This window comes from Triticum dicoccoides, chromosome 3B (assembly GCF_002162155.2).
Source record: "Triticum dicoccoides isolate Atlit2015 ecotype Zavitan chromosome 3B, WEW_v2.0, whole genome shotgun sequence".
NCBI lineage: Eukaryota > Viridiplantae > Streptophyta > Magnoliopsida > Poales > Poaceae > Triticum > Triticum dicoccoides.
Genome location: NC_041385.1, coordinates 657,351,848 through 657,378,233, shown reverse-complemented (window position 1 = coordinate 657,378,233; position 26,386 = coordinate 657,351,848). Strand labels below are relative to the sequence as shown.

The following is a 26,386-nucleotide window of genomic DNA, read 5'->3' as shown; positions in this document are numbered from 1 at the left end:
AAGTTTCATTCTCTAGAATTGCAGCCCCCGCCCGCGTAGGAAGGGTAGCAAGTTCAGCAAAAGGCCCGTAACAACAATCGCAAAGGAAGGATATCAAGTTCACCATGATGCAATGGTTTGACCTCCTCGAGGAGAGCAACATGAAACGAGAAGATTTGTTGGATTTGTAGCCCAATCCTTCCCCTCTTACCTTATCGCCTAAATCTCAGGGCAAGATTTCATTTGAGTGTGGTCGATTGTAACAACCCTGAGTAAGTGTAGATTTAGATTTGATTGTTAGTTTCTTTTTCATCATCATGCCTTAAACTTGAATAGGTCAAATTAAACTCCTAGTGTTATTTAAATGCAAAACCTAATTAAAATACAATTTGATAATATGAATATATTTTTATATATTTTTTAAATTGAGGGACTTTAGCATGATGAAATCTCTTGAACCATAGATATAGCCTTCCACTAATATTGAGAAGCTCCCACAATTGAAATACAATCCCAAATTTTAACTTAAATATATTTAATTCCATGAAAAATATAATGATAGCCCCAAATGATGGATATTTTGTGTGGCTTTGTCTAGGTCCAGAGAGGCTACACAAAAATAGCACCACATGTTGTAACCATGACCATTGATGGTATAGCTGCACGTAGGAGCTTCGCCCACATACAACCTTGCAAACGATGAAGACGGCGACAACACGTTGATGTCATTGTGAGACCGAGGAATGCCAAAAAAAGAATGTCAAATCCAAAGGTCTTACGATGCAAATGCTTCAAGAATGATGGTGGGCTTTTTGCAATGGCCCTGATATTGCCCTGTTGAGCATACGAGCAGTTTTTCCTTATCGAGTGCATGCAATCCAAGGATCTGAGCATACCTGGAAACCCTCTTGATTCTTCAATTGCCACGAGCTTTGTTGTGTCTGCAATAAGTACTCCGGTACAACTATGTAGTAGCAAATCTACCATGGCGTCGAGCCATGTGCTTTTAGCCATCCAAAGGTACCATCCCACGAATCTATGGCAAACATCCTCATAGAAAGTCGTGCATTTCTGATAGCAAGAGAACCCAATGTTTCCAACAGCATCCCTCCATCATAGGCCTGACACCTTGGTAGATGCGTTTGAACACATGTCGCCTCATCTGAAATTGGGGGCGGAAATAGGGTTCAAATAGTGGATCGTCGTACAACATCATATGGCCAAATGCCCTATGTCGATTCAACACTCGATGTCCCTTTGTTGAACCGTCGTAGTTGAGACCACACTCCTCTGCACAGTCTGCATCTTCAAGAATCGCCTTCAACATCATCTTCATTCTCGTTCGACAAAGACGAATTCATGAACTCGATGTAGAAGTACTCCTCGTCTGAATCCTTCACGTTTGCTTCAAAGTAAACAACTAGAATATAAAAAAAACTTAGCAATGGCATCTCGTTGAACACTTGTTAGGTGTGGTGTCCGCCATGGGGAGCGTTGGTAGGGGTGGAGAATGCTTGGGCTGCAGACGGTTCTTGGGTGGATCAATGGCGTAGGCAAAGCCAAGCGAGCGCCTGGGTGGAGCGGCGAAAGTTCGACAAGGATTGGGTGGCGTCCGGGTGGTACATCGGCAGCGTTGGAGTCTGGGAGCGTGTATACAGAGCACAAGAGGGTGGACAAACCAGTGAAAAATGTGTGTGTCGGGTGGTTTTTTTGGATGGATCCGCGTTGTCAGAGTTCTGTGTGGAGGACGTCTGGGCACCCGCAAACCTCCCCTCAGTTTGGTGCCGGTTTGGGAGATTTTGGCCGTCAAGATCGGTCCGGACAAATTTGGGGACCGTCATTGGATGGCCAAATGTGTCCGGACCGTCCAGAGATTTGCAGGTGATTTGGTTATTCATGTTGGAGTTTCACTAAGACCCACACCAAGAAGTTACCCCACGACCTCCCCCTATTTACAGGTGTCCCCTCCTAATTAAGCGGCAATCATCCCAAAATTACCAGAAAAATCAAAATCTTCCAAGTTTAATCTTGTTAGTATGGTATAGTATAGTATTTTCAATAGTAGTTCCTTTTAGTAATACCTTTTACATGGTTTGATGGGAGCATTAACAACCCTTGGTCTTTCGCTTGATAATTGTTGCAGATAAATCTGAAAAAGTCGAGTGTCTGTAGATACAATTCTGCGAGCAAGATGAAAAAGATCTATTTTAACGAATCACACGTAGAGATATTGCTAGCACACAGAAATTGTTTGTTACGTCAGAATCTGAAGAAACTAATTCTGCTATTCCATTACCAATTCCTCCATTATCAAAAGAAATTATATGGCTGACTTCACTGAGTCAAAATCTTGCAAAGAGAACAACTTGGTCGCAAGTACAAATATACCAGAAGCTGCAAACCAATAACCATTCTCTAACAAAAATCAACAGGAGCACACTTCTAGTATCTACATGATAGCATACATGCCGTTTTGATCATCTACCATTGAAAACACCACTAAAGACTTCGGCGTCACCTCCGAGCGACGCTTCCCACTCTATGGAGGTCAAATGAATTCGAGACAGCATTGGCATAATCTCCCTCATCTCAGGCCTGTCCAATGGATCCTCACTCAAGCACCACATCGAAATGTTTACCAGCTATACACGGTAGAAATGCAGGATTAGGCTAACTGAGATGTTTCACTGTGTCAGTAGTGATGAACAGTTTTACTACTAACCTTACACACTTCTTCTATGGGGTAGTTGTCCTTCAAGGAGGGATCTATGATTTTCTCCAGTGAGCTCTCCACATCTTCTGATTTGAAAGCTTTCCTCATCTGTTCAGAGCATGACAAGAATCATGATGCAAACAGTGTCAAAAACAGATCGGCAAACTATAAGAATTGAAACAGCGCGTTTCTCATTACTCTTACAGTTGAGATAAGCGACTTTGTCTTATTAGCTTCCTTATTGTCCCGCACAAGTGCACGGAGACCAGTGATCAGCTCTGCAAGAACTACTCCAAACGCATAGACGTCAGACTTCGTGGTCATGTGAAGCTCACGAACTGACCTGCAGGGTTGATGCTTGGTATCACTATTACATTTGAAGCTTCATCAGTTGAATTTTTTAAAATCATATCCAAGTTAAAAACTAACTCCGGTGGAAGGTAGCCTGGCGTTCCAACCAAACGAGTTGCCAGGCAATCTTCTTCGTCGCTGCGCTCAACTAGCTTTACCAGCCCAAAATCCGCAACCTGTTATCCAGAAAATAATCAGATTGCAATAGCTTAGCGGGTAACACTTGAAACTTTGTGGCTTTGAATGGCTCACTTTAGCTCTTAGTCCATCATCTAGCAGAATATTGCTGGTTTTGATGTCACGGTGCACATAGCAGGCCTTTGTATGGTCATGGATGTACTCGATACCGCGTGCAGCATCCGTTGCTATCTGTGTTCTTGCAGTCCATGAGAGAGGTTGATGACCTAAGAATCAAGAAGTACCTCATTCAAACTTTCGATAAGCAATAAATCAAGTTTCGTTCACAGAAGCAAAGAAATATCAAGATGCATGATTATATTTCTTTCATGTACCTTTCAGCAAAGGATCATGGAGATGCTCACTCAGTGATCCATTCTGAACATACTCGTAAACAAGGTACAGGTGATCCTCCCCAGAAGCATAGCCAATCAACTCAACCTATATAGAATTGCGCAAGTTTATGACAACATCGTAGCATGGATGTTCATTTCCTGGTAGATTCTACAATAAGTACGTACCACATTTATGTGATGTACTTTGCACAGCACTTTCAGCTCAGCAAAGAACTCCTTTGATTTGCTGTCTTTCATCATCTTAACTGCAATCTCCTGCAACCAAGGTCAAATATAAGGATCTGATGTTGCTTCAAGATTATAGTTACCTGAGAAAGATACTACATAAACTTCTTACATGTGTTCCTATGAAACCTAGGTAGACCATGCCATATCCACCCTCACCAATCTTCCTCTTCTCATCAAAGTTAGCTGTGGCCTCTCCAACCGCTTTCAGGCTGAAAATCACAGGCCTCTCCGTTTGGAATGGATCAATATCTGCAACCAATTGACCGAGAGTTATACGATGTGTGTATCCGAAATGTTTACATGTAGCATAGGGAGCATAACGAGACCATCAATCCTCTTGGTTGGAAAGTAACGGCTCTCTAGGATAGCTATGCTTGTGTTGCTGGGAACTCTCTCCATCTCTTTCTTTGGCACTTCAACATTGGGCACCAGAGATCTCCTTCTCAGGCGAAGTACAATGGTGAGCGCGAAAAGGAGCATAATTGCAGCTGATATTGATACTGTGATTATGATCGGTAAACCGCCAAACTCTGAAAGTGTTTGAATCAAGCAGGGAGGAAACACGAAAAAATTGAGCAGTCAGTTTATCAGTTACCAAAAGGCTAAAAGAACATAAGGAACACAACACCATTTGGAGATTCCAAACAATAAAAACACCATTTTGTGATTATCAGAAATCCTATGATGTGAAAAAAGAAAAAGAAAAAGAGGAAGAGAGAACGAAAACATAAACTTGTATTGCAGAAAAATATACTGCTTATTCCATTTTAGCAAATTAGTATACGCCAATGGTATCAACAAACTTAAGAATTTGCAGTCGGTTTAGTAGTTTACAAATTTCCTATGATGCAACATACATAGTTGAAAATTAGGAATAACTCACTTCTTTTAGAAGAACTAGCAACTCCCATCGGGATGAACAAGATCCAACCTTCCTTAAGAAAATCAGGATCCGTAACCCCCGCATTCAAGCTTAGGATCTCCCTCGAGCCTGATCTGAACAAGGTTGCGATGTTGCTCAGTGTATCTTTAGGCTGGACTGTGTAAGAAACCACCCCCTCCGATGCCATGGAGGAACAACCGCACAGAAGGTGAACCGTGATTGTCTTGTTTGCTGTAGGAATAACGTTCCACGCAAGCCCACTGAAGTTACTGTTGATGCTGTCAGCCGTGTCGTCTGGACTCACCTTGTATTCAGTATCATGGAAGAGACCGCTCATGGTGTCATTGATTGCACCACACACGCACGGCACACGGAGCAGCAAGTCCTCTGAACCAGAGCGCCGCTTGATGGGCTGGGTGAGAGATGTGCTGCCATTGAAGAGGGAGGCTATCTCGGACAGGCTGCGCCCTTGAGGAGTCACATAAAGGTATGAGCTGCACGATGATGGGTTGAGCGACGCAGCGTCGCACTGCATGGGCTGCCATTGCTCTGTTGCTGCTGCTAAACTCCTTCCAGGTAAACCGACACTAATGTGGAGGTGTTGCAGAAACAAGGCAAGGAAGAAGAAGAAGAAGAATAATGAATGTCTGGCCATGGGGAACTAGCAACTGGAGAGGCAACTGGGATTCGGTTGCAGAGGGTAATTTATCTGGCGCTCCAGAATTTGGCTTCTGGCGCTCCAGGTATATTTGTACGGTGCGGTACTTCCAAGAAGGCCAAGATGCCAATTGCCAGGCAAGGCCGGCCGTGATGAAGCAAAGCTTGTTCAGTTGTTCCTAGTTTACTCCGCTTCCCTGAAGCTCCACATGGTTTGGAATATAGGAAATTTTCATCATTGTATGAGAGATTCAGGCCGGGGTGCTTCTCACAGTGTCCAACAACTCCAGTTGAATATTTAAAAAGTACTCCAGATAGCTGGAACACCCTCATGGACTCAGAAGTCAAGTTTGCTTTTGGCTTCCAACATTTGGCCTATTTTGCTGGGTCGGAGCTGGATTGCAGGTGTCCAAACCTAAAAACATATGGCACTGAAAGGGACAACATGACAGGGACTGCTCGCTCTGAGACAGCATTTTGGCTATTGATACATTAATTTGACACTGTCAGGCACAAATAAACAATAAAAGTTTCTAGCAGAATTGTCACTGAAGCTACAGGGAGTAAAAGTATTAAAAATATACTTTAAAGAAAGATACTAATATATTATAAAGCTGTCAAGAAGGTATTCCCTCACCAAAGAAAACTACGAAAACTCTACAACTGCAGAAAAAAGGAAACTACTAATTATAAGACCTGATCTAATTCTGATAGATAATGTGTTGGCCTGAACATCTCCTCTTTGCTGGACACACACACACACACACACACACACACACACACACCAACATAAGGGAGTTCTTGTTCTGGGCAACAGATGCCCTATCTTTTCCTTGGCAACCAATGCTTGTAAACATCCATGAGGTGCACGTCCTTATATAGGACTTGCTCAAACCGACCTAGCTAAGAGTATTACTCTTATAAACCTGACACATGACAAGTATCTTCTACCAAAACAATAGTACAGTTCTGACACCTAAGGTAAATTCCAACTTTGCTTCTACCACTGCTTGCTGCAGCCTTTAGGATAAGTAGACCAATTAAAGAAAATCCATTTTTTTTCTCTCTTTGGCTTTCTTTAAAAGATCTCATTGCACCAGCACAACTACAGTTGACTACTTGACTAAGCCTCAACTCCATCATCCAAGCACTAAGAAGTGAAGATATATACGTTAAATATCGCCACAGAACCATAAAATGAAAAAGTTGTGCTGATTATATCATTTCGACATGTGAGATCTACTTTCTTTCAAAAAATATTGTAAGAGATTATCAATTCTGTGTGAGGGCAGCCTACTTAACTACTAAAATGATGTGTCACAATAATTTGTTGCCAATCTAGAAATACTTAGTAAATCTGTGTAGCAAATTGCTAGACTGGAACAAAGGGTTAATATGTCTTTCACAGGGTTTTATAGAAGAAATAAACAGAAGTGATATAAGATTAAGCACCATACAATACTTTTTGCAAAGCAGTGATCTTTATATAATACTACAGAATTGCTAACATGACACCTATATATAGCTAACAAGGGGATACAGGCAAGTGAGCCAGGCAAGAAAAATACAGGACTCCACTAGAAAGAGTGCTTCAGATATTACGTTCCGACCTTATATTACTCCACGACATCAACAACTAAGAAATTAGCAACACAAAGTTCCATGGATATATACTAAAATTTATTTTTGTACTCAGCAACAGCAGAAATAATTCTACACAAATAATAAAAAGCAAGAAAATATTTTTTGTCAAATGGTAAGGTAAAAAAATAGGAAGTTTTGAAGCAATTTCAGATATTTCATTTCTCTAAAACCATAACAATACAGAGTTCAAATGTACTTGACGTTCGGCATATTTCTCAATGATGCAAACCCAACCATCATTTCCTTGTATCCCCAACCCAACTTATCCCTGTGTTCTTGTTCATATATTCTTTCAACATCTCGGTCCTGACCTCCTCAGCATCCCACCACATCTCCTCTGATGCATACAAGTTTGAAAGCATAATCTTGTAAGAAGCCTTGTCTGGATACAACTCACAGAGCTTTTCAGCAACTGCCCTACCAAGGCTGGAATCACGGTGGAGACAACACCCCCAAAGTAATGCACCCCACACGCCACAATCGGGTGGCATTGGCATTGTCTGTATAAGATCATAGGCCTCCTTCAGCTGGTTAAACGTTGCAAGAAGCCTCACCATGTAGACATAATGCTGCATTTCAACTACTATGTGGAACTCATCCCTCATTCTCCTAAACAACTTCCATCCGTCGTCTAGGAGTCCTGCATGACAACAAGCAGCAAGTAAAGCTGAGAAGGTAGCACCATCAGGCCTGAGCTTATCACGGACCATCTCATCATGGACTTCAATGGCCTTCATCGCAAATCCGTGAGAACCAAGGCTTGATATGACCATATTGTACATGACTGAGTTCTTCTTAGGAATTTGGCGGAATACCAAATATCCCAGCTCAGCAAAACCACATTTTGCATAAGCATCCATTAACGAAGATGAGACTTTGATGTCTTTATCAGCGCCAACCCTGACTGCATAACAGTGGATCTCCTTGCTGTAGCTGATAGTGGCTGTAGAAGCACATGCCGAAAGAAGACTAGCAATCAAGATGCTGTCAGGCCTCCTGCCAAAGTAGCACATTTCTCTGAACAAATCAAATGACTCATCATACTTGCCAGTCTGCAATTGCCCTGTAATGAGTGAAGAACATGTAACCAAGTCCGCATCCAGCAAACTACCAAACAAGGTTTGACCCGATTCCACGCAGCCGCACCTGAAGTACATGCTAACAAGTGTGCTTCTCACATGGTGGCCAGAATCATAACCGCCCTTGATACACACTCCATGAACTGCTTGACCAAAAGCAAGCGCTTCAGGATCCCAGAAGGATGAGAGCAAGCTGACCATCGAGTAGCCGTCCGGTTCCTCCCCAGCCCTACGCATTGCCGAAAACAGTTGAATCCCCTCAAGCCACATTTCCCTGTACCCATACCCGGACATCATTGAGTTCCAGAGAACCAGGTCCGGTTCACGCAAACCATCAAACACGCGGCGAGCACTGTCCACGAACAAGAACTTTGAGTACGCGCTAACGAGCGCACTGCCGACGATTGGATGGGAGGACCATCCGGAAGATAACGCGAGACCATGGAGGATCTTGGCGGCCGCCGGCCGATCACAGTCGGCGCATGCGCGGAGGACGCAGGCGAAGGTGTGGGCGTCGGGCGGGGTGGCGGAGCGTCGCATGCTGGCGAAGAAGGCGAGAGCAGTGGGGAGGTCTAGGCGGCGGGAGTGGGCGCGTATGACGGCGTTGTAGAGGAGCGGCGAGGCCGGGCGGGGTACTTCGTCGAGCAGGCGGTGCGCCGACGCGAACTCGCCGTGCGCGGCGTAGGATCGGAGGAGGCGGAGGCGGAGGTCGTCGGGGATGCGAGGGGAGGCGACGATAAGGCGCGCGTGGGACTGCTTCGCCCACGAGAGAGGAAGCGCGGCGCCACCGGCGGCGGCGGCGAGGAGCGCGAGCTTCCGGCGCATACCATGGACTAATGACTGGCGCCTCTCCCGGCCGGGCGAAGGCTGCTTCTCCTGAAGCAGTTTCAAGCGTTGGATTCATGACGTACGTTTTAAATCACAGAAAAAAATTTAAAACTATAATGACTGTATGAGTCCTAAAAAATACAGTCCTAAAAATCATACGTAGAACTTACGTAGATACATCTATTTGAGCGACAAATAATTCCAGACTAAAAAAGTACCATTGAATCCATGTTCAAAACAAAATTTCGTTCACATGTTTCATATTGATGCATTTGATAACAAGGGAGCTCCAAGTGCAACTTTTGTAGTAATGGAGAATCAATCTGTTATTTTATTTTCAAAAGTTTTTTTTATTCTCAGTGCTATTTATTTTATCAACTAGTAATTGAGTCTTTCATGAAAGAACCAAACATATCAAAATGAACCAACAGTTATACTCCTTTCCAAACGGATTTTCTTTTTCAAAGAAAAAAATAGGAGCTCTGTGATTTTCATAAAAGAAGAGGGGAAATAATTCATCAAAGATAATACCCAGAGCCAATCTTAGACTAGGGCTTCGTGTAGGGAAGAGACAACCGAATTAATCAAAATGAACCGACATCCTCCTTCTTCTCATCTCTCTCTCTTTACTTGTCGTGGGTTATGAGCTTATGGCCACCACGTCAAAAAAAAGTCGTTGTAACCCTCCATTTCGTCCTTTCTTTTTTCCTTGAGGAATCTTAATTTTTATGTAGAATAAATTGTTTTGAGCAAGGTTTTGTTGTCCGCTAATCCTTCATCCAACCTTGTCTATATTATCATCCCTTCCTCTCTGTTTTGATTTTTTTTCATATTTGTTTTTTTTTCACCGGGTTTCATGAAAACCAACTGCCCACCTTCTATTTATCTATGAAATATTTCTTTTATTTTTCTTTGATACATTAATAAGTTGTTATCAAAGAAGTGTTTATCAAATATATAATTTTATTTATTTTATCTATACTAATTAAAAAGAATGTAATTTTTTGTCGTCCGCTTCTCCTTCTTTCGACCTGACATATATTCTCCTCCTTTCTCTCTTCATATTTTATCTCTTAATCCTACTAGCAAGATGCCCATGCATTGCACGGAACATCAAAGATGCATTTTTTTACAAAACGCTTGTTGTGATTGATCCATGCAGGAGTAATCTCATGTGTAAAAACTAATGATATTTCGAGAATTTCATTGAAAAAAAGGTATCTCGAGAATTTCATCGAAAAATGATATCTCAAGAAAGATGAGAGATAAGGTGAGGAGGAGCGGGGTGCGGTGGTGATTGGTGGTCGGACTTAGCGAAGGCATGGGGATGAACGACGCCGGCAACGGCCACCATGCCAAATTGTTCCAAAGGCTTCTTTTTCTAATTACTCAACAATAAAGTTGTGGGAGATAAGGATGAACGAGAGAGGTGCGGGTATCCTTTTGCAAAATTGTCATAGTTTGCTTTCTATCCGTCAGATATAGATCCGACGGTCTGTACTGCAAGATGGCAGACACACCATCATCACCAACTTGATTTTTTTTATTTATAATCCATATATGTTTTTTTTTCATCAGTTTACGCTGAAAACCAAGTGCCCCACCTTTTTATTTGTTTTCCATTTTTCGGATTTATTCAATTAACATGGACAAATGAATCACATGCTAACTTAACATAATACTCCCTTTGTAAACTAATATAAGAGGTTTTAGGTCACTACTTTAATCTAATAAGAAAGAAAAAATATCCTTAAAAAAAGGAAAAAGGCCCAATTAAAAAAATGGAAAAAGAGAGGTGGTAAATTTCATTTTCCTTTCCTTTTCGATCAAATCTGATTATGTCCAGAGTCAAAAATTCATCTTGGCTGTCCCATGCCGGTGCGACACCCCGCCCCCCTCGCCCTACCCTAATCCGACTCAGCGCCGCCGCCGTGCCCTAACCTCTCCTCCGCGGCCACCACCCCGCACCCCTCCGCCTTTCACGCGAGTCGCCGCCACCGCCGTTCCCGTTCAACCCCACCGCGCCGCCCTGCCGTCCCAACCCATCCGCGATTTCGGCCATCGTTTCTGAGGTATGGGCATTCTATCATCCACGATTTAGTTTAAACCCAACTGATGTGGGTAGATTTTGGGCGTGCCGGTGCACGCCCGCGCACATCTAGATCCGCCCCTGTTTCTTGAGAGAGATTAATTTGTTTACTGCTAGTATCGCTTGACATACTTGGGTGTTAGCGCTAGAATCAGAATGAACCTTCATTCAGTTCGTCAGTTCCTGCTGTTGTTTTAAAAAAAAATGCAAAGATATCTGGATGAGTTTGGTGACATAAGTATATGCTATTTGAATCTTACCCTCGTTATCCATGTTTTCTCAGGTCTGTGCATTCCGAACCAGCCCTAGGATACCCCTTGTGACAGTATGCCTAAGATAAAGACAAGCCGTGTCGAATACCCCGAAGGATGGGTGCTTATTGAACCCACAATCCGTGAGCTGGATGCCAAAATGAGAGAAGGTATGCTTGTTATTAAGCATGCTATCTATTGCTGTGACCTTTTCAGATGTCCATTGACATTTCGTACTATAGGATGGGTACTAATATGATTGGCACATGCAGCTGAAAACGACACACATGACGGGAAGAGGAAGTGTGAAGCACTCTGGCCAATTTTCCGCATTTCTCATCAAAGAAGCCGTTACATTTATGATCTTTTCTATAAAAGGAAGGAGATATCAAAGGAGCTGTATGAGTTCTGCCTGGACCAGGGTTATGCAGACCGTAATCTGATTGCAAAGTGGAAAAAGGTTAGTAGTATCCTTAGCTAAATATCATTTTACGTGCACACATTTTTTTATCACCTTAGAGTGGTATTCTTCATTTCTTCTTCTCACCTTAGATGATCTTGAACTAACTAATAAGTGTAGCATACAAAGTTAGTTCACGTATATGAATAAGCACACTATCAAGTTTTCACTCTCTAAATATTTTTCATTCACAGTTAACAGTAACTGCTCCAATAGTATTTCTCATAATGTACCTTGAATAAATTACCTTGTCTTTATATTTTGTTATTGTGATATCAGACTAGCAGCTGATGTTGTCATTGGTATGCTTTTATCACCCATGATATTCTTTAGTTTAATGTATGTGTTCTGGACATCTGAAGTAAAGACTTAGCATTGATTAGTAGTGACTTAGCATTGATTAGTAAAGTATGCCGTGCTCATTGCATATATAAGATAATTTTTCTGGTTAAAACTGTGACATGTGGACTTCATTCAAAATTTGCTTCTATAGCGTTTGTCAGTCTTTACCTCGATGAATTGTGGATAATAATCTTAAAATAGTTATTATTATTTATAATCTCTTGTAATTTGATGGTGGCATGGTGCACATGTTATTTATTTGTCTAACCATGCTGTAGTAGTGCAATAAAATTGAGTTCCTGATCATGCTTCCCATGCTATATGTTCTATTCATTCCCTGTTTTAATGTAATACTGATTTAAAGTTAAAGAACAAATGCTGGGAACTTATACATCTAATGGTCATACTTTATAATGTAGCCCAGTGCTCCTATTCCATTTCATAAAACTGATAATACACCAGATTGATATCATCCATACATGGCATGCTTGTGCATCCACCCTTCCTACCAATATCCTACGAAGTCTTACAGTACCAGCACCCCAGACTCCAGGTTACTCACGATAACTTTGCCAAGCCATACTCTAGCACTCTGATCTTAACAAGGTCAAATTCAGAAACAGAGACTAGCAAACAAACTCCAGTTTCCTGTTCTGAAAACTTCAGATGCCTCTATCTCTAGCGTTGACTGAAAACTTCAGATGTCGCTTGCAACAGCAGTTGTGCTTGATGGCTTCGCAAGTTTAGCTTTTGGAAGCCAGCCCGTTAGGATAACCAATGTGAAATCTGAAACATACATTAGCCCTGAACAAGAACATATTTAAACAGTCTGTTGTCCCTGGGTTTCCATATGGAGCAAAGCAAACCACATGTAAAACCGCTGCCGCCATGAACTGTAGGTGCTTTACAGAGCATCTATTAATCCATTCACGTACTTCACTAAACAATGCAGGTATAGTCTTAATACCAAAAGTGAATTTTGCTACCTCCCATACATAACGGGCTACTACACAAAGGATGATATATTGCACTGCCACCAATCTCTTCTGAGCAAATTATCCTTAGTTAAAATGCTATTCCTAAATGCTAACTACAAAAGTCGTACTACCTCCGTCTCAAAATATAAGATGTTTTTTCAGTTCAATTTGAACTGCAAAAACTACTTATATTTTGGGACGGAGGTAGTAACTTTGAGAGGGACCTTAAGTAACCAAAATCTTTTGTAAGGCCAAACAAACCTGTCTGGCTTTTAAAAAAAAAACTGACAACATCACAGAGCCACAAATCCTCCTAGAACTTGTCCTGGTACGAACACCCACCTCTTCCATACAGAACCGAAGAAAGAGATCTTTCACCTTCACTGAAACCATGCAGAAAATGTGACCGTGTAGGCCTAGTACTACATTGTGCTAAAGTGCAGTTGTGTAGGTACCTTCTCCTAACCAGCTCCTAACAGACACCGTCATTCTCAATCTTTCATAGCCATTTAATGATTAGGTGACCATGAAAGTTAAATGTATACAACCCTCGGCCCCTTGGTTGGTTAACATATATCCCTGCCAAGTAACAATGATATTTTCTAGCCCCGTGCTCTTCCTGCCACAACAGACCTTTTCTAATTGTAGCACTTGACATGTAGATAGAAATGTTTCAGAACCTCTGAGTACAAAACTCCCCTTAGTGCTTCATTCTTCATAGTTTTCCTTCTGTTCCTTGCAGTTACTTCCTCCGTTCGGAACTAAGTGATGTTGTTTCAGTTCAAATTTAAACAGAGGGAGTAGTTGTTATTCTGTTCTTTGTTTAGTTACTATGATCCGCCAGATGTTCTTACTCACTCGTTGCTTCCTTTTTGTGTGTACGTGCAGCCGGGTTACGAGCGCCTCTGCTGCCTCCGCTGCATCCAGACCCGAGACCACAACTTTGCGACGACGTGCGTGTGCCGGGTCCCCAAGCATCTGAGGGAGGAGCAGGTGATCGAATGCGTCCACTGTGGCTGCAAGGGATGTGCCAGCGGCGATTAACTGACTAGTTATGTGTATTCATCATGTGTCGCCGAATCCATGGTGGCTCTAAGCCAAGCACTCTAGATGTTTCTTAAGCGTGTTCTCTGGTAAAGAACAGATCGTCCTGTAATGTAAGCACTTGACTTGGCAGATACTCCTACCTGATGATGTGTGCGTGCAACCTCTTATCCAGTTTCCCGACAGATACACACATTTGCTGCCCGTATGCATTGCTTCATCATCATCCTACTAAGGTCTGAAGCTGTGCGCAGATAGAAACGTGTTGCGGGTGCGCGTTAAATTGCTTGATGGAAACGTGTGTGCTCGATATTATATTTTACTTTGTGCACTGCAATTTTCGTCATGGCCTCTTTGTTTGGTGCAGTACGTGGAGCTGACCTCGATTTTCCTTTGTTGTTGGAAACGGTGAGCTTGATTTAAATGAGGTCATAGCAAGTCTTTGGCGGTTTTCCATGCGGTCGTATGAGGTTGGTTGGTGAGGCGCTGGATCCGATCCAGGCACAAAAAGATTCCAAGCGGGGCATGACACTCATGCGTGATCCCGGCGACATCTTGGATTTTGTAGCCTAAGCCAGCACAGTTGGGCTGTACCGCGCTCGACAGAAGGGAAAATTACCCCCACAGCCACAAGGCCACATCATCATAAATAACGGACCCCGATGCAAGGAGGACCTCCGTCCAGCCACAAGATTGTTTGCCCACAGCAGAGCACGGCACAGGACCCCGGGGCGACAGGTGAGGCATCGCCGTTGGCCGATGGAACAGGCAGCGATACCGTTGCGCTAGCTTGGGCTGGATCCTATGGCCCTCGTGCAACGACCGCTACGCGCTGTCGGTGCGCGCGTGGGTACGGGCGACCGCGTACTGCGTCCTCGCGTGCGCCTCCTCGCAGAAAGACAAGCTCCTTTTTTAATATTTGCTCTACGTACGAGCACGAGCACGAGCACGAGCACGAGAAAACCAAGCCGTGGCGTGACGGTGGCCGGTGGGTGCGGTGTTGGTGTAGACCGTCACCGTAGAGCGTCGAGGAGCGTGGAGTTGTTGTCAATTGTATTGTATTCTAACCCCACGCCCCGCTCCCCGGGAGTGAGGTCGGACGTCCACTTCAGTAGCACGTAGTACGTGCAGCTCGGGTAGCTCTCGTCCGGTGCGGCAGACGACCACCGGGCCGGGCTGCCGTTCTGGAGCGGAAGGGGGACACTGGTGTGTGCATGCCGACCGAGGTTTTGAGCGTGCGCGGATGGCGGACCCTGCGGCGGCGGCGACGGCACCGATGACCATCGACTTCCTCCGGGCGCGCCTGCTCTCCGAGCGCTCCGTCTCCCGCGCCTCCAAGGAGCGCGCCGACCAGCTCGCCGCCAGGGTACGTATGCTGCGCGCGCATTCTTGCGGATGTCAATGTCGGCGCCATTGATTCGCGCGTGTCGTTCAGGTTGCGGAGCTGGAGGAGCAGGTCCGGGCGGTGACGGCGCAGCGGCGGCAAGCCGAGCGGGAGGCCGCGGAGGTGCTGGCCGTCCTGGAGTCCCGGGGCTTCTGCGGCAGCCTCTCCGACGAGCTCGACGCGGGTTCCGATGCCGACGAGGAGGAGCGGGATGAGCCAAGCGACGCTACAGCCACCGGCGGCGACCCTGCGCCCCGCTCCCACAACGAGCAGGGACAGGAGCAGCCGCCGGAGAAGGGCGAAGCGGAGGAGGAGGAGGACGCGACGTCCGGGACGGCCCTGCAGCCCGGCGGGCTGTCGTGGAAAGGCCGGTGCGCGAGCCCGCGGAGGGCCAGGCAGCTCAAGCAGCGGCACCGCCGGAGCTACGTCTACTTCCTCGCCTCGCAGTCGGACCCCTGGCCCAAGTACCGGATGGGCCAGTCCTGCCGGAAGAACAAGCGCAAGGAGCTCAGGTCCCGCCATTGACTCTCCTTTTCGTCTCGCTCGTAGATGAGCAATTAAACATTGAGCTCTGCAATGCCATTCTTGTCAATTACTATTTGACACTCTGCACTTCTGTTCTGCTCAACGATGGCAGTAGCGTTGCTGCGGTGGTCGCGGAGAGTCGGAAGGAACAGCGAGACGGACCGCGTTGCGCCGATGATGATGGCCGGACCGAGTTTGACGGCGAGGTGGGCGGAGACGACCGGCGGAGCTCGGGGGACGGTGGTGGTCAGTACGTGATGAGGCGCGACGATGGTGATGGGGAGATGGAGAGGGTGCTGGAGAAGCAGGCCGAGCTGATCGGGCAGTATGAGGCCCAGGAGAAGGCTCAGACGGACTGGGAGAAGAAATTCAACGACACGCGGGGCTCACCGAGCAAGGTACGTATTTTGGCAACGAATTCGTTTGCTCTGTCAAAACACGGCAGAGTTAGCGTCATGAATGGTGTGGCCTGTATGTTTTTTTTCTTCTTTAAGAATTTGAGATTTGACATGATGAATATTGCCGGAGGCGACAGTTCTTACACCGATTTGACCCATGGTTTTTGCTTTCCAAACTGCAGGGTGACGTTGAGGCAGATTGCCAGTTCCAAACCAAATCAGGTGGTGAAAAGCTCCTCGTTTCCAGGACGCACAAGAACGCATCAGAAGAAATGGCGCGGACTGCTGCCTTCTCTGCACAAGGAAGCTCCAGCTACAGCACGGCCACAAGACGAAGCCAAGGGGACGCAAATTCAGACGGCTGCTCGAGCCACTACACCAACTCCGCGTCGTCGTCCGGGCTCGGCACCATCAAGGCGCCATCGGAGTCGAGCCCGAGCCCGTCGGTCAGCAAGGTCTCGGACTGGAGCTCGTCGCGCTTCCATGATAACGCCGACGACAATCACGGCAACATCGACGTGGAGAGCGTTCTCCAAGCCCTGCAGCGCGCCAGGATCTCCCTGAGGCAGAAGCTGGACAGGCCGCTCCCGCCCAGCCAGGTGACGCTGGCGCTCCCGGCGCCGGGTGATGAGTACCGTGCGGACCTCTACGACGACGACGGCAACAGCTCGTACAGGGATGAACACGTCGGGTCGAGCCCGTCTCGGCAGGAAATACTGGCCCTCCCAGCGCCAGAGGATTACCATGGTTACCATGACCGTGCAAGTGCAAACTGTTGGACCGATGGGGGCGCCGACACGGCACCCACGGAGAAACCGAGCCCACCTCAGCAGGAGATCCTGGCTCTCCCGGCCCCGGGCGACGATGCCGACGTGAAGATCCCTGTCGGCAGTCCGGGCCTGTTCCGGCTGCCGACAGACTCGTTCCCGAAGGAGGAGACGCTGCCAGCAATTAGTAACGGGCACGATGCAGAGCTCGGGCTGATTGAGGTTGAGGCTGCTCGACACGACACATACAGAGATGGTGATGGTGCTGGGGTTTTACCGAAGCAGTTGTATGATCCTCCTACTTCTGGTAGGTGCAGCGTCCCACCGGGCTCGGGCTTCCTCTCTGGGATCCCAGGACTCCCGGAAGACCTGAGGAAGGGAGGAGGTCTTCTTGGAGACGCAGACCTGTTCATTTCCAACAAGTGGATGCTGTAACGTGTGTTTGCTGCTGATTGTCTAGAGTGTGTGTTGGCCAGCTTTTTCCTGTGGTCCGGTTACAGTGGCGTGTATGCCATGCTCCGCGGCGTTGTCAAGCACAACCAGTTTGTTTACAGGAATCACCGGCAGTGGAGATGAGATGCCTTTGTTTGTTTGGTATCCGTGCAAACCTCGCCCAAGCCCAAGGCAAGACAGGAAAAGTTGCATGGCTTTTCGCCGGTTGCATGCGATTAGTGCCACCCTGCAGCCTGCAGGTGACTGAAACTCAAACAGCTCCAGTTGAGTGCTGTCGTCTGGCCGGTCTTCTGTGCGGCCTGTTTGGACGGTCTGTGCGGCTGGCTGCCGGCGACGCACTCCTCCTGGCGTGCCTGCTCCACCTCCGGCCCTTGGTTGGCCCATCCTCTCTCGGCGTTTGTAAAGGCATCCACAAAACTCATGATGACACCACAGCCAAGTGCGTGACCTTTGCTTCTGGAGCAATCTCGCCGCACCTTGTGCCCCGCGCAACACCGTGGTGTATGCATCTCACGTGTGTTGCCTCCAGTTGCAGCAGCCATCATGGCGTGTTGCTGCCAGTGCTACGCTCGAGCAGGGGCGGAGCCAGAAAATTTAGTCATTGGGTTCACTCGTTGACTAGTCAAAATTTGGTTTGAACCAAGTCTAATTTTACACCATATCACAACAAGATTATAGCACTCAAAGAAATCATAATGAATAGGAATATGATATTACTTATCACAAATAGGTGCTGCATTAAAATTGAAGATGAATGACATACCGATTTGATGAAATAATAAAATCAATTGAGTAATTCCAAAATAACCTCTTAGCCTCAGGTACAACTTCTGATCTTCCTAAAAAATTTGAAGAAAACAACGAGTTAGTTCTTCAAAAAAGGCTTTCACCTCGCTTTATTTATAAAGCAACAAATAACAAGTTAGGGTGAAAAGCTTAAAATAGAAGTACCATCATGCGAAAGAATCATGTAAAGTTACTCACATTGGCATCCTTTTTGATCTTTCATTCAAACACTTCATCATTAGTAATGGTAGAAGACATGTCTTTCTCCACATAGCAAATTAAACAATTACTCATGAACAGATCACTCATTTTATTACCCAACTTTTTCTTGAGAACATCCATAGCTGAAAAGCATCTCTCGGCAGATGCTGTGACAACGGGCAATATCAACACTAGCTTTAGATTTGATAGACACCAAAGAAAAAAAATAACGTGCTTATTTGTCTGCACCATTAACTATAGACTCACAAATTCTCTTTGGATCAGTTGAATCATAAGGCAATTAATCTAAATTAATTTCTCTCTGAATGGTAGACTTTGGGAGACTACTTTGCAGCAACAGTTGATACATTTTACGTCTAACGGACCTCTACGAGCCCGCATGAAATTGTCGTTCCATCGCCTAGATCAACCAAAGTCCATGGAAAAAACAACAAGAAAACTAGGGTAAAAAAAATTCGGCACTAGATAAGATAGAGCGTGCAAAAGAAGGGGGAGGTCTGGCGATGTGATTAGTATCTCGAATTTGAACTGCAGTTATGTGCTTTGCCGCTGGTGATCTGCAATTGTATGCTTGCGGCCGCCGTTTGAGGAGGCAGGGACCAAGCGACGGCGAACATAAGACACGGCGAAACGAGCAGAGGGAGGCGACTTCGGGAAGGGAAGAGGCCGGCCGCTACCGTCATATGTGGTACAGGCTATAGATCGGCAATAAACCAAATCATTGATAAGTAACGAACAGGCCTCGTAGTGGGCACGACCGCAAGAGAGACAATTTGTACGTGGGCTTATAGGCCTTTTTAATGGTTCATTCACGTGGGCTTTGCAGCTTGATGGGGTCAGGCTTAATTTTCTGTTGGGTTCATGACGAATAAGTCGTACATACATGCACGTAGCTGGCAAATTTTGTTGGGTTCAACTGAACCCAATGGCAGTACGTTGGCTCCGCCCCTGCGCTCGAGCTGTGCGCTGCAGCTGCCCTTCCAGTCTCCCATCGCTGGAAAACTTTTGCAAAACTCTTCCCAAGCTCGGCGACGCAGCCCTAGGCAGCCTACCAGACAGGAGCCTGCTGAGATTAAGGATGCAAATGGTGGTACCCACTGCCTCTAGGGTATTCTCCGAACCTCTTTGGTTCAATCAAATGAACTAAAATTTCCAAAGTCACACAACTTTTGAAATTTTAGTTCAACAGAGGGTGCCGTGGGGGTCACAAATTTGTATTCCTAGCTGAGAGATTGGAAAAGGGACTTAAAGAGTTGATTCAAATGCCAGTAAGACCATACACCTACACTCCGAATTCAACACAGAATATTGTATGCAAAGAGACCTCTCTGATTTGACCAAGTTGGAAGTCAGATATTTGATTCCTGTAAATATAAGCCTAACAGCTCGGTCGGAGTCCCCAGGCTTAGTTCAGACCACTTACCGCATCCACATATACATATCATACCCCCTAAAGCTACTAATATAGGAAGAGCAAAATCCCTCATTTATAATACACACTAGTCAAGATAATAATAATACTAGGAAAATTCGTCCCACGCGTCAAGCGTCAGGACAAGAGAACTAACCTACGGCAATTCTTCGGAATATACACTCGGTACCTCTGCTGGGGAAATGGTCCGTCATGGAACATGACAGGCTCCATTTCTTTCACGTGTGATTCGCAAGTAGATCCATTCAAACTCTGGAGAGTCACAGGCATGCTATAGGCCCATGCATTTGACCCACCTGAACACCCGCCCTATCTTGAAAGGAAGCTCATAGTCTTTCAAGAAGGATGGTTCTCTTGTCGCCTCCTCTGCTTCTGACCATACATACAAGCCCCGCTCTTGGCAGCCACCAGGGACAGTGTTGTCTAGTATGACAGCAACCAGAAATGCAATCACCATATTGAGTGACAGTATTGTGTTGAGGACGTAGTTTACCTGAGATGTGGGTAAACAGAGAATGACGATTAAATTTCCTATGTAAATACTATACATGCAATAATATGCTTATGCACACTTTTCAGAATTTTTTGCGCTTTGGAAATAAAGCTTTTGAGAAAAATAAATAAAGGGCTACCTGGAGCCCGTCCACCAAATGCCTTTTTCGCACGAAACCACCACTAAATTAGCATTTTGGGCCTCAACCCAAACATACAGGTCACAAACTACACTTCTCTAGATGTCACTCGACAATCCACAATAGTGAACATTTACCTTACAAGTATTTAAATTCGCTACAAAGTAAAACACTCAATAACAACAGCAATAAAAAAGCCATACAGTCGCAAACAAGTTGGGGTAGGCCAAAGTTAACTCATAAGATCTCGAAACCGAGTTACAGTTCTGGCTAGCTAGCTTCCACGCACCCCTGTCAATGGCTAGTTCTTTGGTGATATTCCAGTCCTTCAGGTTTCTCTTTACGGACTCCTCACATGTCAGTTTGGTCTACCCCGACCTCTGTTGACATTATCAGCACATTTAACTGTCCGCTATGCACTGGTGCTTCTGGAGGCATGTGCTATATGCCGGAACCATCTCAAACGATGTTGGACAAGCTTCTCTTCAATTGGTACTACCCCAACTCTAACACGTATATCATCATTCCGGACTTGATTCTTTCTTGTGTGACCACATATCCATCTCAACATGCACATCTCCGCTACACCTAACTGTTGGACATGTCGCCTTTTAGTTGGCCAACGTTCAACACCATACAACATCGGAGGTCAAATTGCCGTCCTATAGCGTTTTGTCCCTTCCATTTGGTTTCTTGGATGCATAGGATATCAACGCCTCTCTTCCATTGTATCAACTAACTCCCGTAACTTACCCATCAGGGACCCTACTTTCCAGCTACCTATGCGGATGCTACTAGAGCCTTGTTTTTCACTACACCCGAGCGTCAATCTAGCGCACCACTAAGGATGCAATGACCGATCCTTGCTCACTTATCAACGTATCTAGATCAAGATACGGCGCGACACCAAGGGGGTGACGGCCTGCCCCTTGCCCATTTAAGACCACACCTGGGTTCCAATATGGCGCGTCACTAAGAGGGTTATTATGACCATCCCGGCTTAATAGGAATGATCGACTACTCAAATCAAGAAGGTACACCTTCTTTTCCAGGAGCTCGTCCAAAAGGAACCTCAAAGTTAAGAGTGCTTGGCTTGGAGCAATTTGAGAATGGGTGACCGACTGGGAAGTTAATCCCGGGTGCACACGAGTGAGGACAAAGTGCGAAGAAAAGACTAGTATTGGTCGGTGGGGCTAGTCTAAATCCTTGGTGGTAGCCAGGCGCAACGACCAGGAACCGGTCAGTGAATCAGTGGGTTTGGCCGGGGCGTTACAATTGGTATCAGAGCCACCCGTCGCGGTTACACGAGCATGTGCGGGTCAGGTTTGTGGGCATGTGGCGCATGGCGCATGTGGCCCATCGTGGCACACGGCATGGCACATGTGCTCCTGCTGGGCCAACGAGAACTTTGGTTCCTTTGAGTGGGGGTGTATGTGGCAATGATAGACTACTCATATCAACAAGGAGCACCTTCCTTTCTGGGAGCCCATCCGAAAGGATGGGTGACCAACTGGGAAGTTGATCCTGGGTGCGCACGAGTTAGGACTCAGGACAAAGTGCACAGGAAAGACTAGTGTTGGTCAGTGGGGCCAGTCTAGATCCTTGGTGGTAGCCAGGCACAACGGCAAGGAACCAGTGGGTTTGTCTGGGGCATTACAGTTACGCCCCAAGGATGTTCTTCTAGGTTTCACCTCCATAAGAGTGGTTGAGTTATGACGTTGGCTCGCCAAGCCTATCACAACCCTCCTTTACCCAGGCTTGGGACCGGCCATGGCTATGTTGAGACAACATAGGTCGGATCAATTTTCAGTTGAAGCGTGGCTTTGAGCAGCAAATTGCCAAAAAAAAGTTGTACATATGATTGTTTGTCAAAATGGTAGTAGTTCTTTAGTAGCAATTCCAAATATACCAAGTGAGCCATAGGACAATCCCAGTACCCTAGCATATGCTTGGTCCAAACCAAATATCTGCTTTTCTACTAGTCAGACGGTATGAAGAGTTCTAATTGACAATAGAATTTGTGCATTTTTATCAACAAAACACAATCATGCAATCATCATTTAAACTATAGTATGAAGATATAACCATGCATTTGTCATTTAAACAGTAGAGAGTAAAACATACTGATGCAAAAGATGGAAAGTTCAGTACATACCCCACCAAATCCAGTGTCTACAGGCCCATGTGATGCAACATTGTATGGCTGAAAGTAGGTTGGAACTGATGAATTTGTGTTCGGAAGTAATCCATACTGTTGGAAGTATGAAGGAACTGATAGGGATAAAAACAATGCTAGCCCAACTACAATACTGTTTCTCGAGCTTCCTGTGGCACCATAACGAAGATTGGACAAGCCAAGAGCACAGAGCATGGCCCACATGAAACAAAGGAGAGCTGCAACCATAACATCAGGGATGGAAGCAATGAAAGCACCAACTTTTCCTACAAATGAGATAGAGAAATAGTTGTCAGCAAGAACCATGCATGCTATTACCTGACTAAGTGATGTTTGCTCTTCCAATATTGTGTAAGAGCATTTTACGTCAAGACTCAAGACAAATGCGCGTAGTTACTTACCAACAAGAGAGAGAAGTATAAGTACAATAGCACCAAATCCAACTGCCTTGCGGCTACCCATTTTAGTCACAGCGATCGTATGTACATTTTCTGTTATTGTTGCTGACCCAACTCCTGTTCCCCACAGGCCAGCCAAGACTGTGGAGATACCCTCAACGCCTATACCCCTGCTAACAATTCCAGCTGTCGGTGGTCTTGTGGCCACAAACAAAGATGACGCATGGTAGGAACCAACCTTAAGTCAAGTGAACACAGCAGAATTGTAAGAAGATAGGATTTTTTATTATGATGAGCGTTCAATGGTTCCACCAGTATACTATATCTACATAAAGATCCAATTTCAGGTAATCAGAACAATAGTAAGACATGTGTCTGGGAAGGAAGCTTATTTCGAGTTGATGGTTAACAAAGACTCTTTATAGTGTAGATAATTTCAAATAAGGTTTTTTTTGCGGATAATTTCAAATAAGTTAACTATATCTACAGACACATTGTAATACTCCCTCTGTAGACAAATATAAGACGTTTTAGCTCACTAAACAGTGATCTAAAACGTCTTATATTTGTTTACAGAGGGAGTACATTGCAAGCTTATTTGAAGAACATATAAAATAAAGTAAAGCCAATATGATGAAGGTTTGAAACAAATCCCAACTTACAGAATCAACTGATGCAATAACTGATACAAGACACATCACAAGGCCCATTTTCCAATTGAAAACTGGAGTGCCCCATTGCAGCGGATACGGAAATCTGAACCAAGGAGAAACTCTCAAGGCATGTGAAGTGTCTACACGGCAAGATTTCATCTTCAATACATGCTTCCGGCAAAAGGCTGATATATTGTTTGACGCAGGAATATTTGCATCGCAACCTTTGTAGCTGTAAACTCCACTTGCTGTCAGAGCGAAAGCAACAGCCCATGTGATTCCTAGACCAAGAGGAACCTAAAGGGGCAGCACATCAGTAGTTCAAAGGTTAGTATCTCATGCAGTCGCAGTAACCGTAATGCAGCATAAATGAAGACAACAGGTCAATACTTTTAGCCCATCTTACCGCATAAATTAAAAAAACCCGGTAGCCAAATAACTTTATTTTTCGAAGGTACTGCACCAAGGGAAATATAAAAATATCAGCATAGAACTATTTGTAGTGAAGAAGACATTACAGCATTTAACAAGATTTCAAGTGTACTCACTAGTGCAAAGATAATGACCATCATTAATTGCAAGAGGCCCATCTCTATACATGACCCTAATTTAGTGAACCCATAACTGAAAAACGAAAGTCCAACAGCTGCGACCGTTGGTGAGACGACAATTGGATTTATCAACCTGAAATAAACAGAGATTGAATTGTAGAACAGAAGAACAAACTTAGCTTGGTCGATGGTCACAATGCCAAGCCAATCTATTGCACGAGCCAATGAATTCAGCACAGAAAGATGTTTAGGATACTGGGATATATCTAGGCTCCCCCTCAGGCCTATGCCGTGGACTATATTGGGTTACAGATATTTTCTTAAATTTTTGAAAGACAGCTCTTGAAGTTATGACAACTTGGATTTGATACCATATTGAGTTGCATACTTGCAGGCACCAACCAGTTAGCCCAAAAGCCTAAGTTGATAAGGAAAGGCTGATTCTATACCCACGCTTCAGTAGTTGTAAACAAAGTTAACTTACGGACACAAATCCATAACAATAGCACTCAAAAGCGGGAAATGATCATTAAGATGTTTACTTATGTTGATATCATGCAATGCTAATAATTAATCTTTACACAGTAGAGCTAAGTGAAAGTTGTGTCTCATATTCGAAATATAAGTTACTTTGCGGTAACACAAAACTACCAGAGTAAATTTCGCTACCTATGAGCATGCATCGTTCAAATCTCGATTTATTCACTGCCTAGGTCAATCAGGTCCATGGCAAAATCCTATTAGCATATGGACATGTCAGAGCAGCAGCAGACAGCTAAGATGAAAATGACATGTATCTTATTAGAAGCAAGGGAACAGAACCTTAGAAATAGTGACATGAGGCCTGTATATCCCAGCAGCACTTGGAATACACCTCCTATTATGATAGCTCCCTGCAGGTGCTTCATAATGTGTTTAAAGTTCTGCAATGATATAATTTGAGTTAATCTCAGATAACTTATTTCACAGGCCCTGCATTACAACATGTGCCACGAGCATGTTATAGAGGCTGTGTTGTGTCACTATAACACAAACAGGAAAAAAAATGCATACATTGTCATTGAGCCCAAAGAATTCAGGGGAGTTGATAATTGCAAGCGCGGGGGCAAGGTACACAAAGGATGGCCCCTGCACAAGTGGCAGCCTCGTTCCGAACAATGTGTGCAACAATGTGGTTAATCCTGAGACTAGCAACACCGTCGACACCACCGCTGCCGTGTCATCCTAAAAGATATGCATCCAAACAGCACCTATTAAGCAACACACCGACTGAACAGCCATGCTATATGAAAATGAGATGGTAAAAATTCAATGATGAACTCACGGCCGAGCCACCCATTGCAGGAACCATCACGAGCGGGACCAGGATGATCGACCCGAGCATGGAGATGTAATGCTGGAATCCGTATATCATTACTGGAACTGCAGCACAGCTTAAAAATGCACACATTAGCAAGCCTTATTATAACTCTCATTGGAACTGTGGGTGTTTCGGCTTTCCTCCTTAGGGTACTTACATATTCCAGGAGAGTCACGGAGCTCGTACTTCACGTGCGCCGGCCGCTCCGGCACATCCTCTTCCTCCTGCAGCTGCGGCAGCGGCGCCGCGGCCGGTTGCCCATTTGGCCTTCCTCCCTCCGAATCCCTCCTGCGCGTCCTCGCGGGAGGCGCTGCGGGCGGTTGTTGCTGCTGTCGCTGCTGTGGCGGCGGCTGCGGCTGCTGCTGCTTGGCATTGGTCGCCGCGGCGGCGGGAGGGGGCGGCAGGGCGGGGTTGGGCCGGGCCGGTGGGCCGGACTCCAGATCGGCGGGGGCGCCGGGCGGGCGGGGGAGCGGAGCCTGCCCGGAGTTGGGAGCAGAGGCGGTGGCGCTGGACTCGCCGGAGACGCGGGGCTGGAAGCCGGTGCGCTTGGCCCAGGAGAGGGGCTGCGGCTGCGGCTGCGGCGGCGGCGCC

General features: G+C 45.5%; 5 protein-coding genes across 5 annotated transcripts in view; 2 read left to right on the top strand and 3 right to left on the bottom strand.

Annotated features, from left to right (window-relative positions):
* Positions 1-2,413: 2,413 nt before the first annotated feature.
* Positions 2,414-5,595, bottom strand: LOC119277667 (lysM domain receptor-like kinase 3). The gene is made up of 10 exons (XM_037558956.1): positions 4,688-5,595; positions 4,131-4,334; positions 3,914-4,053; positions 3,742-3,831; positions 3,556-3,661; positions 3,296-3,447; positions 3,122-3,219; positions 2,897-3,035; positions 2,702-2,800; positions 2,414-2,621 (listed from the first exon to the last, which is right to left on the bottom strand). The coding sequence occupies exons 1-10, from the start codon at positions 5,340-5,342 to the stop codon at positions 2,457-2,459; spliced, it is 1,848 nt and encodes a 615-aa protein (XP_037414853.1). The 5' UTR covers positions 5,343-5,595; the 3' UTR covers positions 2,414-2,456.
* A 1,189-nt stretch (positions 5,596-6,784) lies between these two features.
* LOC119277666 (putative pentatricopeptide repeat-containing protein At1g64310) lies at positions 6,785-8,915 on the bottom strand. The gene has a single exon (XM_037558955.1). The coding sequence runs from the start codon at positions 8,890-8,892 to the stop codon at positions 7,225-7,227; it is 1,668 nt and encodes a 555-aa protein (XP_037414852.1). The 5' UTR covers positions 8,893-8,915; the 3' UTR covers positions 6,785-7,224.
* Positions 8,916-10,744: 1,829 nt separating this feature from the next.
* LOC119277664 (protein BUD31 homolog 1) lies at positions 10,745-14,251 on the top strand. Its single transcript, XM_037558954.1, has 4 exons — positions 10,745-10,967; positions 11,268-11,405; positions 11,508-11,695; positions 13,903-14,251. The coding sequence occupies exons 2-4, from the start codon at positions 11,312-11,314 to the stop codon at positions 14,056-14,058; spliced, it is 438 nt and encodes a 145-aa protein (XP_037414851.1). The 5' UTR covers positions 10,745-10,967; positions 11,268-11,311; the 3' UTR covers positions 14,059-14,251.
* A 508-nt stretch (positions 14,252-14,759) lies between these two features.
* LOC119277663 lies at positions 14,760-17,765 on the top strand. Its single transcript, XM_037558953.1, has 4 exons — positions 14,760-15,424; positions 15,494-15,954; positions 16,080-16,365; positions 16,548-17,765. The coding sequence occupies exons 1-4, from the start codon at positions 15,302-15,304 to the stop codon at positions 17,565-17,567; spliced, it is 1,890 nt and encodes a 629-aa protein (XP_037414850.1). The 5' UTR covers positions 14,760-15,301; the 3' UTR covers positions 17,568-17,765.
* A 2,157-nt stretch (positions 17,766-19,922) lies between these two features.
* LOC119279754 (nucleobase-ascorbate transporter 12-like) overlaps positions 19,923-26,386 on the bottom strand; it is an 8,061-nt gene continuing 1,597 nt past the window's right edge. Inside the window, exons 2-11 of the mRNA XM_037560895.1 lie at positions 25,953-26,370; positions 25,760-25,857; positions 25,489-25,659; positions 25,258-25,358; positions 24,433-24,568; positions 24,291-24,341; positions 23,894-24,181; positions 23,235-23,469; positions 22,813-23,099; positions 19,923-20,518 (exon numbers count right to left, since the gene is read on the bottom strand). Of these exons, the coding sequence (XP_037416792.1) occupies positions 20,297-20,518; positions 22,813-23,099; positions 23,235-23,469; positions 23,894-24,181; positions 24,291-24,341; positions 24,433-24,568; positions 25,258-25,358; positions 25,489-25,659; positions 25,760-25,857; positions 25,953-26,370 (2,007 nt within the window). The 3' untranslated portion in view covers positions 19,923-20,296. The remainder of the gene's footprint in view (positions 20,519-22,812; positions 23,100-23,234; positions 23,470-23,893; positions 24,182-24,290; positions 24,342-24,432; positions 24,569-25,257; positions 25,359-25,488; positions 25,660-25,759; positions 25,858-25,952; positions 26,371-26,386) is intronic.

What these genes read in the sequence shown, in the direction of transcription:
- LOC119277667 (XM_037558956.1), bottom strand. Translation starts at nt 5,342, where the DNA reads ATGGCCAGACATTCATTATTCTTCTTCTTCTTCTTCCTTGCCTTGTTT. An exon ending in TGCTAGTTCTTCTAAAAGAA is followed by an intron (nt 4,335 to 4,687) that starts GTGAGTTATTCC and finishes AAACACTTTCAG; the next exon opens with AGTTTGGCGGTTTACCGATC. An exon ending in ATGATGGACTAAGAGCTAAA is followed by an intron (nt 3,220 to 3,295) that starts GTGAGCCATTCA and finishes TCTGGATAACAG; the next exon opens with GTTGCGGATTTTGGGCTGGT.
- LOC119277666 (XM_037558955.1), bottom strand. Translation starts at nt 8,892, where the DNA reads ATGCGCCGGAAGCTCGCGCTCCTCGCCGCCGCCGCCGGTGGCGCCGCG.
- LOC119277664 (XM_037558954.1), top strand. Translation starts at nt 11,312, where the DNA reads ATGCCTAAGATAAAGACAAGCCGTGTCGAATACCCCGAAGGATGGGTG. An exon ending in GGATGCCAAAATGAGAGAAG is followed by an intron (nt 11,406 to 11,507) that starts GTATGCTTGTTA and finishes TGGCACATGCAG; the next exon opens with CTGAAAACGACACACATGAC. An exon ending in TGATTGCAAAGTGGAAAAAG is followed by an intron (nt 11,696 to 13,902) that starts GTTAGTAGTATC and finishes GTGTACGTGCAG; the next exon opens with CCGGGTTACGAGCGCCTCTG.
- LOC119277663 (XM_037558953.1), top strand. Translation starts at nt 15,302, where the DNA reads ATGGCGGACCCTGCGGCGGCGGCGACGGCACCGATGACCATCGACTTC. An exon ending in CCGACCAGCTCGCCGCCAGG is followed by an intron (nt 15,425 to 15,493) that starts GTACGTATGCTG and finishes CGTGTCGTTCAG; the next exon opens with GTTGCGGAGCTGGAGGAGCA. An exon ending in CGCGGGGCTCACCGAGCAAG is followed by an intron (nt 16,366 to 16,547) that starts GTACGTATTTTG and finishes TCCAAACTGCAG; the next exon opens with GGTGACGTTGAGGCAGATTG.